This window comes from Pinus tabuliformis, chromosome 7 (genome assembly GCF_031772625.1).
Source record: "Pinus tabuliformis cultivar Carrire ecotype Pingquan chromosome 7, CPIR1, whole genome shotgun sequence".
NCBI classification, from domain to species: Eukaryota; Viridiplantae; Streptophyta; class Pinopsida; order Pinales; family Pinaceae; genus Pinus; species Pinus tabuliformis.
Window position 1 is genome coordinate 1,782,340,502 of NC_142293.1, and position 14,981 is coordinate 1,782,355,482.

Consider the following 14,981-nt stretch of genomic DNA (forward strand, 5'->3'; position numbering starts at 1 on the left):
TTCGAACAAATATTTTGGTCAAAAGCCGAAAAAACATATGCAAGACGAAGAACACCTCAGTATGCAGACACAAAAAATGCAAGATATGTTCCACCACATCGTCGTGAAGATGAAAAATCTAATTTGGAAGCGCAAAGGATAAAGGAGGGTAAATGCAAGCGCTGTGGTGAAAAGTGGGATCCCAAAGATAGGTGTGTTAAAGGAAAGGAACCAAAGAACCTATATAATTGTGAAGCAACCAATGATTCAAACAGTGAAGAGTCTGATATTGAAGAAACAGAAGATGCCCCAGAATTCTCACCAGAACTAGATGACGAAAGTGTGCCGCAAGTGTCATTATCAGCTATGACAGGTATATCACAACCTCAGACTCTAAAATTAAAAGGACACATAAAGAAGAACAACGTGGTGGTTCTCATTGACTCTGGTAGCACACACAATTTTTTGGATGCAACCATGGCCAAGAGACTCAATATTTTTTCATTTCCCTTACCAAACATGAAGGTAATGGTAGCAGACGGTAAGAGGATTGAAAAGGTGGGGAAATGCCATAAGGTTAAATTACAAATTCAAGACTTCAGTTTAGAGTCTTCATTTTTCACAGTACCATTAGGAGGAGTAGATGTAGTTTTAGGTGTCCAATGGTTGCGAACTTTGGGTACTTATGCCGCTAACCACCAAGTACAATTTATAAAATTCAAATGGGGAGGTCAAAATTACAAATTACATGGGTTCCAAGCACCAAAAAATCAAATTGTATCATCATCTCAGATGATGAAAATGATTCGAAAGGGAGCACCTGCTTATGTAGTACAATGTCATCAGTTAGAAATGTTATCTGCAAATATGACTAGTGAAGAGTCACCAGAGATACAAGATTTAATTAAGAAACATGAAGAAGTATTTCAAGATCTACCTCTAAAGATACCGCCTAATAGGGAAATTGAGCATACAATAGAAGTCAAGGCAGGATCAGACCCGGTTAACATCAAGCCATATCGATATCCACATCACCAAAAAACAGAAATCGAGAGATTAATCCAAGACCTCTTAAGGTGTGGAATCATCTCGAAAAGTAAAAGTCCTTACGCTGCTCCAGTGGTGTTGGTAAGGAAGAAAGATGGGTCATTCAGGCTATGTATTGACTATAGGGGATTAAACAAAATAACAATTAAAAATAAGTTTCCAATTCCCTTTATCGACGAAATGTTGGATGAGTTACATGGCGCAAGGTATTTCTCAAAATTGGATCTAAGATCAGGTTACTATCAAATTAGAATAAGATTAGAAGACATACCAAAAACCGCATTCCGAACACACGAAGGTCATTATGAATTTAAAGTAATGCCATTTGGATTAACCAATGCACCAACAACGTTTCAAGCAACTATGAATGAATTATTTCGCCCACATCTTAGAAAGTTTGTATTAGTATTCTTTGATGATATTCTAATTTACAGTAAAACTTGGAAGGAGCACTTGCAACATTTGGATAAGGTTCTTACACTACTTAAAGAACACCAATTTTACGCAAAAAAGTCCAAATGTACCTTCGGAAAGGAAGAAGTAGAATACCTTGGACACATTATATACCATGAAGGTGTAAAGGTGGACCCTAACAAAATCAAAGCCATAAAAGAATGGACCAAACCCGTTAATATATCCAAGCTAAGAGGGTTCTTAGGTTTGACAGGATATTACCGAAGGTTTATTAAAAACTATGCACATATAACTGCACCTCTAACAAATATTTTAAAGAAGAATTCGTTTCTATGGGATGAGGAAGCAGGAAGGTGTTTTGAAAAATTAAAAGAAATTATGTCTAATGCTCCCGTTTTAGCAACACCAGATTTTTCTAAACCATTTATCATTGAGTGTGATGCTTCTGGATTCGGTATAGGTGCAGTACTAATGCAACAAGGACATCCCATAGCTTTTGAAAGTAGGAAGCTCAATAAAAGAGAGCGCCTCAAATCCACATACAACAAAGAAATGCTCGCTATCATGCACGCACTAGCTAAGTGGAGGCAATATCTGTTGGGAAGTAAGTTTTCTATTCGAACAGACCATAACAGTCTCCAACATCTCCTTCAACAAAAAAAGCTTTCCGAAGAACAACAAAAATGGATTGAAAAAATTGCCGCTTTTGACTTGGAAATACTACATAAAAGAGGTAAAGACAATGTAGTAGCCGATGCCTTATCCAAGAAAGATGAAGAACCAACACTACTTGCAATGTCGGTTGTTGTTCCTGAGTGGCTTAACGAAATTCGAAGTGAGTATGCCAGGGATCCAGAAGTAACAGCAATAATCAATAACCTTCCTAATAACTCAAAATTTGAGTGGAAGAATGATATCCTATGGTATAAAGGAAGAATATATCTAAGTACAAATTCCAAGTTTAAGTTTAAGATACTCAAAGAATTACATGACTCACCGTCAGCTGGACACGTAGGATTCTTTAAGACTTACTACAATGCACGTCAATCCTTCTTTTGGAAGGGAATGAATCGTGATATTCAGAAGTATGTAGCAGAATGTGATACATGTCAAAGGAATAAAAGCGAAAATATTACGACACCAGGATTACTTCACCCCTTAAACATTCCAAATCAGAAGTGGGAGGAAATCTCGATGGACTTTAGTGAAGGATTACCAGTATCTGAAGGCAAGGACAAGATTTTCGTAGTAGTCGACAGACTCACCAAATATGCTCACTTTATGGCAATAAAGAAGTCATACTCAGCAAAAGAAATCGCTGAAATATTTTGCAAAAATATATATAAGTTGCACGGTTTTCCAAAAGTCATTGTAAGTGATAGAGATGCCAAGTTCAAAGGTAATTTCTGGAAGGAATTGTTCAACCATGTAGGAACTTACTTAAATATGAGTTCCGCTTATCACCCGCAAACAGATGGCCAAACAGAAGTTGTCAATAAATGTTTGGAGGCCTACCTACGTTGCTATGCTACAGAAAAACAAAATAAATGGGCTCAATGGTTACACCTTGCTGAATGGTGGTATAACTCCACCTATCATACATCAGCGAAAATGACGCCATTTCAAGCCCTATATGGATATGAACCCCCGAAATGGAAAGATCTAGCTATGGTCCAAACAAATCTACCTGCTGTTAAAGATCAACTAGAAGAAACCCAAAAAATCGTCCAAATATTAAAAGAAAATCTAAATAATGCAAGGAATCGTATGAAGCAACAAGCAGACCGTAACAGAACCGAAAGAGAGTTTGAAGTTGGAGAATGGGTATTTGTTAAGCTCCAACCATACAAACAATTATCCTTAAAACAGAAGGGAAAAAACAAATTGGCACCAAAGTTTTATGGACCTTATCAGATCGACAAAAAGATTAGCCAAGTTGCATATGGTTTAAGCCTTCCAGAGACAAGTCGTGTTCACAACGTCTTCCACGTATCTTGCCTTAAAAGGGCCCTAGGTAACAATCAAACAGCGCAAACAACACTTCCATCCCTAGATGATGAGGGAAGAGTCATTTTAGAACCAGAAGGCATTTTGTCTACTAGAGAAAGAAAGCTTCGTTATCGTACTATCAAGGAATATCTGATCAAGTGGAAGGACTTGCCCGAAGAAGAAGCTTCTTGGGAGAATGAAGCATTTTGTCAACAACATCCGTTGTTACGTATGCTTTGAGGACAAAGCATTCTTTCGAGAGGAAGGCAATGTTATGTAAAAAATAGTTAATTTTAGGTTTATTATTTAATTTAGGTTTAGTTAGGCGAAAGGGCACGATCATAAGATCATGCCCTTTCCCAAAGGGTGTCCATAGCGGTATTTAAGCCAGGAGCCCCATTGTAATCAGACATCATCTGTCATTTTTCATATCTTTTAATAAATATTTATATATCTATTCTGCGTTCTAGCATTTTCTGTACCAGAATCCATGTCAAATGCCCAAATACAAACAAGCATACGCACCCGCTTGCAAAATGAATAAAGCACCTTTTGATTAGAAGCCCACCTTCCAACGTGTGCTCTCGCCATATGAGCAAGGAAACATATGATTGATGCAAGTAGTGGAGATATCAATGGCACATCGTCATCAACTACTAGTGGCTGGAAAGGACAATTGGTTGCCCGCAAAAAGAGATGGTAGGAGAAAAAATTTCCTATGGGGCCACCCACTTTGGGTGGGTAACAAGACCAAAGGACATTGCTCAAACTATCTACACTATAGGCCTTGGATCATTTGAAATGGAAGCTGCAGGGTCAAGATCCTAACAATTTTGAAAAGACTAGACAATTTTTTACTCAAATTAAGAGTTATAATAAAAAAAAATAGGACATCATCGAAAAAGTTATAAAAATAATATCGTTGCTCTTATTATCTTGGTTGAAAAGTAATTGTCTCCTATTTATGATCCCTTTATCCAATCTCGCAATAAATCTCCTAAGATCTCCAAGAGTGCAAAAATTATGATTTTGAAGCATTTTGTAAAGGACTTATTAATTAACAAGACAGACTTGCTTCCCTAAGACAAATGGTTATTGGGAATGCCCATGTCATTCATGGTAGTTGCACTTATGTTTATGGTACTGTCAACAAGACCCCTAGCAAAAACAATGTTAGTAGTTTTCTAAAAAAGAACTGGAAATTATCCACAAATTGCAGAAAATCTAATCATGCAGAGAATCATTTTTTAAGAGACTTAACGTCCAGCCAAAACACAAAATCAAGGTGTAAAAGGGACTTCAAATGCACATGATACTAGGAAGAGATACATTACTGTAACCATGGTTTAGAAGATGATTCCTAAGATTGAAACTCATTAATCACCCTTACAATTTAGATTTTTTATCGTCTCTTGAATTCACGATACTAAGGTTTTTGTTGCTACCTTTTCCATGCAACCTAATTAGTCTCACCTTCCTCTATGCCTAGGAGTGACTCTATCAATGTATAATCTCTTTGATTGATTTTTAGACAATCACCTTTGGGCATTTTTTCTATGGTAACATTTACTTGTGCTTCCTTGGTGTTTTGATGAGAAGACCATATTCTTACATGTGCAATTTGGAGCACTTGTTGAGCTTGTTGAAGATAATGGTCATGTTCTTGGCTTGTGTGATTGGAGCATTCTTGTTGATCGTCGACTATTCTACCTCTTCAAATCACTTTCAGCTTTAATATAACTTTGGACTGTCTTTTTTTGGAGTTTTATTCCATGACATTATGTTCCTACTTTAACCAGTAATGCATGCATTTGAATTTAAGTTTCCTTAACGTTTTCTTCAAGTTTGTTCCAAGTTATATTTGCATTTAGACTCTCCACTTGCTTACCAATTCCAAAGAGGTTTGTGTAAAAATTTCATGCAAAGATATTTTTATTTTCTAGCACTTTGTTGTGGGCAAGTTGATGTTGTCAACATTGACCAGGCTTACAATAATTGTTGATAGAACTGAATTGTGCATGTTCGCAATTTATTAAGGATTTTATTGTCGATGCCTTGGTACATTGTTGCACTCAGCAACTTGCAATAGACAGATGGAAATTCATCTCACTTGACACTTTATTGGGGATATATGAAGTTGTCATTCAGGATGAATGTTAATGACATCTTCCCAGGTGTTTATGTAAGTAGAATGTTAGCATGTATTGTAATGTTGTCTATGTGAAAATTTCAGGCCCTCGGTGACTAATGACTTTATGATCTCAATCAAACAAGTAGATTGTTGAATTTAATTAATGCTGGAATTAAATTTCAAACCATAGCATCAATTGCATGATAGCTACAAAAATAATTCCTCCTTCAGATCAATTTTTCATTACTTAAAAAAACTGACAAGAAAACCTCTAAACACTGCCCAAAAAACAACATTGCATGGGTACCAAAAAACACCCTAAGTTGAGCTTGTATGACCTACTTGAGAAAGTACAACCTACTAGAAAAAAGCAAAAGCAAAAAAAATTGTTGTACAGCCTGAGGAACACCCTGTACAATTTATACACACAACTATACAGAACTATTCTACGCATATACTAACTAATGCCTACTACCCAGATTCACCTCTACCTGAATCCCTACTCTCTCTCTCTCAATTGTTCATGTGCATTGAAAGCCTTTACCTTGCGCTGCCTTTATACATTTAGTGGAAAATCTATTTTTAAGATTACTACTAGTCTAAGTCACGGACGAGTTACACTTTTAGACTCATCTGTTAAATATAAGACTTTCAATATTTTTTGCAAATGCAAATTACAAAATAGAATTATTTTTAGGTAATTTTCGAAAATATCTCAAGTGACCTCTCACATGTTAACATTGAACCTATGTGAAAGTTCTTGCTCAAGCTATCATTCTCAACGCTCCCTCTTAGCAACAAGGGAATTCTGCACCAATTCAAGTTTGTCCTTCAATGCCTCAAACTTCCCCTTGCTAAGGGCCTGGTTAGAATATCAGTTACCTACTGATCCATAGTTATATATTGGAGTTTCACTGCTATTGTCTGCATCCTATCACATATGAAGTCATCTCTACTCCCTCTAATAAGCTAAGTGCCACAAAGTTTGCTTCTTACAGAACCATCCAACCCAAATATCACCATTGATACCAAGCTAAAACAACACCCCAAGGTGCTCTTCCTATGTACTGCATTGCTTGCCCAAACTAAGTCAAAATACCTCTATATCTTCAACTCACCACCTCCAAGATATCTCAAACCATATTCCATGAACTGACTCAAGGTGTTCACTGCAAAACAAACATGGGAATCCTTCCCACTTATTTCAATGCCCTGAGGCAGCTACTTGGATACATGAGGAATCAGTTGGTCATTTATGGAATCCATATCATCCACTTCGCCCTCACTTCATTCTTGTTGTGAACTACCAAGTCATAGATCTATAAGCGAAGTCCCAACATCCTTGACAATATCCCAGAGATCATTCTCTTTAATAAGAGTGTAATCCTCACCTTCTTTGTGAAAAAATTCAAAGGCACCATCTAATCTGTCCTCAAACCTAAGCTTAGTTGATGCCATCTCTAAATCTACTGCACAAAATCGCAAATCTGAAAATTAAATTGAAATTCTCTAACTGTTGGTCCTTTACAACAGTTGAAGCTTAGTTGATGCCATCTCTAAATCTACTGCACAAAATCCCAAATCTGAAAATTAAATTGAAATTCTCTAACTGTTGGTCCTTTCCAACAGTTGATTTATCGCTACAAATCCTTGAGAATCTGAATCAGAAAAATTAGCTGTGATACTATGTGAAAAAATTCAAGCCCTAGGTGACTAATGTCCTTATTATCTCAATCAAAGAAGTAGATTGCTTAATTTAATTAATGCTGAAATTAAATTTCAAACCATAGCATCAATCGCACAATAGCTAGAAATTAAACATAAGCATAAAATTTAATTTCACACACACAGAGGTAATTACCCCTATGAATCAGCTTTCCATTCCCTCGAAAAACTTACAAGGAAACCTCCACATGCTGCTCAAAAATATAAATATCCAAAAAAACACCCTAAACTGAGCTTACAGACTACATACAGCCTACTGGAAAAAACCAGAAACAATAGAATACTGTTGTATAGCCTATCCATACAACAGTATAGAACTATTTCATACACCTGTACAGACCTGTTTGGTATCTGTACAAAACACTGACTGCAGCCCCGATTCACCTCCGTCTAAATACCTGCTCCCTCCATCAATCATTAAGCTGCCCAACTTACAAGGAAACATAAGCATAAAATTTAATTTCACACACACATAGGTAATTACTCCTACGAATAAGCTTTTCATTCCCTCAAAAACTTACAAAGAAACCTCCACATGCTGCTCAAAAGCACAAATATCCCAAAAAAACAAACTGAACTGAGCTTACAGACTACTTACAGCCTACTGGAAAAAAACCAGAAACAATAGAAAACTGATGTACGGCCTATCCATACAACAGTATAGAACTATTTCATACACCTGTACAGACCTGCTCGGTACCTGTACAAAACACTGACTGCTGCCCAGATTCACCTCCGTCTAAATACCTGCTCCCTCCCTCTATCGATCATTCAGCTGCCCAACTGCTCATCTGTGTTGAAAGCCTCTACCTTGCCTCAGATCAAGCAAACCAAGATGGTGGATAATGAGATAAGCCATGAGCTCACCAAGATTAAGGGAAAATGTTAGAATGTGTTGTAATCTTGTCCTGTGATCATATTTGTCTGCTGACACGTTCTTTCAGGGAATGATGGAATGCACTGACAACCTGTGCCATTCTTATCCACCTCCTCCCTTGTCTTTTGATGAGCTGATGGCTTACATCATTATCCACCAACTTGGTTTGCTTGAACTCATTCTTGATCTTGCTTTGTGATCAATGACTCAGGTTTATCCAAAGCACTATGAATATGGATCTTAGAGGCTCATTTCGAAGGGAGATTTTGTGTTTTTGATCCTATATGAACTACACACTTGTGAGGTTTTGAAGGCTATTGTCATGAGGGTTTGCCATTAACGGAAGGGTTGTTTTGGTGTGGATGTTTTCAAATTTCCTTACACAAGGGTTGTAACTTTTACCACCATAAATCTCTTCTTGTTTCTCTAATGTTTTAGTCTACATTTTCTTATGATGCTTATTGAATCTTTTAATGTTTCTTGCTTATTCAATATTTGCATATTCTTCTCCGTTCTTTACAACAGCAAGCAAACTAGACATGTTCAGTGCTTTCAATAAGGTAGATCACTCAATCTAATTGTAATGGAAAAATTTTATTGACTGTTGGGTTCTAGACTGGGTAAGGGAATGTATCTCGGATCTCCTCCCCTTGGATATCCCGTCTGGTCAATGGCAGATAATCAGATTTCCTTCAAGCCTCCCTAGGATTAAGGCAAGAGTGACACTGTTCCCCCTTCCTTTACTGGGGGAACCATTACACAAAGCTATAATTTTGAAAAGATGAAAGGGGGATCTCACAGGGGCTGCAAGACTCCAAACCAATCTGCAATACCCAATTTGTTGATGACACCCGCCTGATACGACAAGCCTAGAGCATAATCGCTAACAGATCCAAATTTCCTTACACAAGGGTTGTAACTTTTACCACCATAAATTTCTCTAATGTTTTAGTCTACATTTTCTTATGATGCTTATTGAATCTTTTAATGTTTCTTGCTTATTCAATATTTGCATATTCTTCTCCGTTCTTTACAACAGCGAGCAAACTAGACATGTTCAGTGCTTTCAATAAGGTAGATCACTCAATCTAATTGTAATGGAAAAATTTTATTGACTGTTGGGTTCTAGACTGGGTAAGGGAATGTATCTCCTCCCCTTGGATATCCCATCTGGTCAATGGCAGATAATCAGATTTCCTTCCAGCCTCCCTAGGATTAAGGCAAGAGTGGCACTGTTCCCCCTTCCTTTACTGGGGGAACCATTACACAAAGCTATAATTTTGAAAAGATGAAAGGGGGATCTCACAGGGGCTGCAAGACTCCAAACCAATCTGCAATACCCAATTTGTTGATGACACCCGCCTGATACGACAAGCCTAGAGCATAATAGCTAAGAGATCCAAATAAGTTCCTGACCTATATATTGAAGCCTCAGGGGGTGATCTGAGTTTCTGGAAATGTTCCATCTCATCAATCATTGCAATAATGATGAGCTTTTAAGAAATGTCTGCCACTCTCAATTTACCTTTCAAAATGTAGGTAGGGATATCTACAATACTTCAGCATCCCAATAGCTCAAGGCCAACTACATGTAGCAGACTGGCTCCATCTTGGAAGAAATGGAGCGGAAGACTGAAGTATGGAGGATTCAATGGCTAAACCCCCAAACCAGACAAATCTTGATCAAGTTTACTCTATCAGTTCTCCACCAAACAATGCATTGTGGCATTATAGGAAAAATAATGACATGACCTATGGAAACTAAAGAAAGAGAAGACATAAGAAAGGAATCCTAATGGACGAACAAGGCCTGAGGAGACAGCAAAGGAAGGACAAACAAAATAGGGCAATGGAAATTCTTTTGCCTGCTTTGTAGGCTTTTCGCACACAAAAGGAAGGAGAGGTTGTGCAGAAGGCTTTGATGCTAGGAAAGAATCAAAAGAAGGAATGTAGCGGAGGCAAGCTGGGAGACAGGGATGTCAATACTAAATAGATATTAGAAAAGGACTGAATAGTAACAGAAACCTTCAGAAAGAAGATGAAGGCTCTAATGTCACTTGGTAATATTGAAGAATTTTAGCATAACGTGTAACAATGTAAAAAATGTTCAGGATTAATAAACGCACATCCATGTCTGTTGAGCTATGGTCTAGTAGCGTGTCAAATGAATTGTTTTGCAAATAATCCAAGTTCAAATCCCAAGACAAACTCTGGTAGAAGGAAAGAAAGAGAGTAAGAAGAAAAGTGGCAATAAGAAAAGATAATCAGATATCAGATAATAATGAAGAAAATATCCAACAAAGAAAGCCGCATAAATATAATGAGAGTATAATATGACCCGTGATAATTAATTAGTAACATTATACGTGATACAAACTTATAAAGATACCTTTAAAAACTTGAAGGGCTACGTCTGAGATTGTTACAGCATAGTATTAATATCATTAATATCTTCCTAGTGGCAATCCATGTAATTTTGTCACTGCAGCTCTTCTTGGATGCAGAAAGGCCTCATATTAATACGTTGGCATTTGCAATCCATGTAATTTTGTCACTCCAGCTCTTCTTCGAAAGCAGAAAGATAGTTTGGCTCAAATCCAGGAATAAACATAGAAAAAACTATAAAAAATAATGCAATATAAATTTAATCTACATATAGAGACAGCAGCTGCTAACTTTCTGGGGAGGCAAGAACTTGCCAGATATGAAGCAAATATAATTTCCAGTAATTTAACATGGTTATAAACATATGCACCCATCCAGCAAACATTTTAGAGGCATCTCCTTCAATTAAACTGATATATATAGAGGAAATTTTATATATTCTTAATAATTACCTTGGAGAGCTCAAACGCTTTTGTGTCCGTTGACTGACTGTGGACTTAAAATTACGAAGAGCCTCCTCTGTAGCCTGCAATTCCAGGGATGTTAATCTATATACCCTCAAGCTAGAGTATCGAACAAGAAAGAGAAGGCATAAAATTAAGCTAGCGATGATAAAACTATCAAAGAGCATGCACATAATGTTTGTCAGGCAGATCTCAGACATATAAGTTAGCTGCAAGAGCAATGACATTCATACAGAAAATCAATTGAAATTCACTGTATATTTACAAAACCCTTGAGCGCAACCAGCACTCTATGCAAGCAATTCAAAAATTCCTCAACCTTGAAAATCAATGTAAATTTGTTTTATTTCTTATTAGAGTTATCTAGAGGCTCGTCTTATGATGTAGTCATCAACAGGGACAAATGAAAACCTGTAGCTTCGCTGCCTCCCAAGTTGGACCACTACCTTTTCCCAAGATTTGTCCAGCTACTTCAACCTAGTACAATAACCACCCATTCAGCCAAACTCACTGCTCAATTTCATAATGCATACAACACTAAAGAAAAAAAATTCTGATTTCAGCTGTATGAATAACCTAACAAACCTACTTTAGACTCAATAACCATGCTATAGAAAGTATATAAAAGAATTTACCAGACAAATAAAACTGATATATTAAGTCAGACATTACAGCACTTTCTTGAATTCATCTCCACCACAATAAAAACAACAGATCCAAAATTTTCAATGGACTAAGAACTTACTTGTGCCCAGCATTCCCTCCTGTTCATATTGCCAACAGCTGGTTCTTGGAAAAGAAGACTAAGACCTTCCACAGTGCACTGCAAACAGGAAGTCGCACATTCTTGAGATATGAAGAACATTTTTTTAAAGTCATAAGCAGTAACATCATTAAAAGTAGATTTCTGATGAATCACTAACAAATGACCATGAGGAACTGGAAACAAGGAATCGATTGACCCCTATGCTGTCTAGTGGGCAAAGCACTTTGGAGAATGAGGTATACCATTTCTTTGAGGGTTTCAATAGCATTATATGACTTTTTAGAGTCTTCAGGCAACCTCTGTTCACCATTTTTTGACTGCCCTGAAGTACTTGCGATGGGCATGTCCTCTTCCTTAGGTGCACCAACAAAACCTATAGAGCTCGAAGTTTCTCTTAAACCATCATCATCACCCCATGCATTAAAACTTGAATCTGTGTTCACGCGCCCAAGTGCTGCTCCTGATCCAGGTTGTGACATATATTGACCTACATAAAAATGGAAGTTGGAGCATGTTATGTAAATGACACTTTCATAAACTGGTACAAAAAAAAAGTGAATAGGTGAATTGAATAAACAATTGAACACTACTGCCCATTTTCTGATGAGAGAATATATAGTTACACATTCCACTAGACTAGGGACTTGGTTAGGCCAAACAGGGCTAAGTTCTTAGAAGCCAATTTCTTCCCAGGGTTAAGACCAAAAACAGTTGTCATAACTACAAAAAGGTTAATTATGTAACTCTGAAGTATATGAAATATAATTGGACAGATCATATATCCCATCACTGTCAGAATATGGGTTGTATGCCCAAGGGTTTAGCAATGATTACGTTCATATCAAATTCAAATTCTAATAGCGTTCAGATGATGTTCACCATTATGGTCGACTATTGTTAATTTTAGTTAACAATGGTATGTTCTATGCTTAGCACAATTACTTCAATGCAATTCTAATAGCGTTCAGATGATGTTCACCATTATGGTCGACTATTGTTAATTTTAGTTAACAATGGTATGTTCTATGCTTAGCACAATTACTTCAATGCAACGTTGCACGAAGCGGGGATGCGGAACGTCATTTCCCAAAAATCTAGGAAGCGAAGCGTCTCAGAAGCATCTACTATATATATATATATATTAAAAAAACATCCAAAATACCAAATTAGTTGTAGAAGACAAGAAAACATGCATATTTTTACATAAATCAAGATAAGATATGGCATCCATTGTACATCAATGATTAATTACTCCAGTATCAACCATCTACAATCTAGATTCCTCTTCTCTTGTCTAGCCTTTGCCAACAACTGTTTCTGGGATTATATATTGATTGGTTCAAGCTTCTACATTCCGGTTGTCCCTCATCTCCTGGAAATAACTGCTATGTATATTTGATGGGTCTGGATCAATGTTGCACGAAGCGGGGACACGGAAGCGTCATTTTCCAAAAATCTAGGAAGCAAAGCGTCTCGAAAGCATCTACTATATGTATATATATTTATATTTTTTTGCATTTATATTCAAAACAAACATCCCAAATACCAAATTAGTTGTAGAGGACATGAAAACATGCATATTTTTACATAAATCAAGATAGATATGGCATCCATTGTACATCAATGATTAATTATTCCAGTATCAACCATTTACAATCTAGATTTCTCCTCTTGTCTAGCCCTGGCCTCTACTTCAATTCTATAGTGATTTTAGTCAACATTGCCTAATTTTGATCAAACAACTTAATCCAAGCCTTATAATATGGTAGAGAAAGCTTAAGATGCCTAATCAATGATTTTGACTTGAGTGAAGGGTACATAATTGCTAAGGCCATGACAAAGGAGTTCAACAATCAATAACACCAACACTGGGGTACATATAGGGCTTGGTGCTCTTGATTAAATGCCAATCACATGCCCTCGTACATGATATAATCCAATGAAATGCCAATCCCATTGATCCTGAAAACTATTAAGTCTTGCTGAATTTTGAATGGGATATGAAATTCTATTTTCTCCATATGAAGTCTGATGAGGTTCGAACCACTCTCAAACATCCTGAGTCATTTCATGGTAATGTTAAAAATTTAAGTAAAAGTCCTTTTATTTTAAGAATTTAACATTACCATTAGGAGCATCTAGGAAGCATCTAGGGAACATCAAGGGGCACCTTGGGAGTATTCGGGAAGTGTAGTTCCTCACATAACAGTTCAAAATTTCAAACAAACAAACAAAAAGCCCCACGGAACCGTCAACCTTCTCTCGAATCCGCTCGCGATCCATGGTGGATACACGCCTGAACCTCCATAGATCCACACCCAATCCTTTCCGGATCGGGCAGTAGAAACCGCAGATCGGGCCCCCACGGATGCAATTTTCCAGGAATTGCCAAAAAAAGGTGGAACCATGGATCTGAATTTCCGATCCATGGTTCCGCCGAAGGATCAGTGACGGATCCATACGGGACGCAGATCTGCCTTCGGATCCTTGGGGCGGGGAGGGGGGGGTTCCTGCAACACTGCTTCAATATACTTTAAGCAGCCCAATGACAATTTCCAAATTAGTTTCCAATAGCAATCACATTAACCATAAATCACATTGACAGTAACTGTAGATAGAACATAAAATAAAATGCAGAAGACAAACCAAGACAAGAGGACACTAGATTTGGTGGATGCTAGGAAAAAACCCCAATGTGGGGAAAACCCTTTGATCAATTCTTATTATTATCATATCAAATGTTCAGCAGAGAGAGAGTACAAAAGTCAAAATTGACTTGCCAAATCAAAGACAAAACAGCCCTGTAAAATGTGCAACACTGCTTCTCAGTTAACAACAGTCAAATCAACCCTAACCAGGAAGTCAACAATGGTCAACGCAATAGTCAAACACTCCACTTGGAGCTCGATCAAACCCAGTCAAATTCAGTCTTCCTTGTTGGTCAAAGTCAACCCAAAACAGTCGTTCAAAGTCCAATTAAATTTGGTCAAATGATAGAGAAAGTCTGTTGTAATTTTCTACAGTCAAAGTTGCAGTCAACACTGGTCAAAGTGCCAAGTAATGCTGCTTAGAGAAACCGAAATAATCCTCCAAAAATCGCAATCAAAACTGGTCAAAGAGTCCCTGGTCAACGCTAGTCAAACTTGGTCAACTCTTGAAATTTTCATCCCTGCAATTATGTCCAGAAATTCGACCTCCTTGTGC

At 37.2% G+C, this 14,981-nt stretch overlaps 1 protein-coding gene across 3 annotated transcripts in view; it reads right to left on the reverse strand.

Moving 5' to 3' along the window:
• LOC149255488 (RNA polymerase II C-terminal domain phosphatase-like 1) overlaps nt 1–14,981 on the reverse strand; it is a 142,527-nt gene that overhangs the window by 21,713 nt on the left and 105,833 nt on the right. For all 3 annotated transcript variants that reach the window (XM_089460495.1, XM_089460493.1, XM_089460494.1), the window contains 4 exons: nt 12,020–12,264; nt 11,757–11,834; nt 11,423–11,488; nt 11,000–11,073 (listed from right to left, as the gene is read on the reverse strand). In XM_089460495.1, coding sequence (XP_089316621.1) covers nt 11,000–11,073; nt 11,423–11,488; nt 11,757–11,834; nt 12,020–12,264 — 463 coding nt within the window. The remainder of the gene's footprint in view (nt 1–10,999; nt 11,074–11,422; nt 11,489–11,756; nt 11,835–12,019; nt 12,265–14,981) is intronic.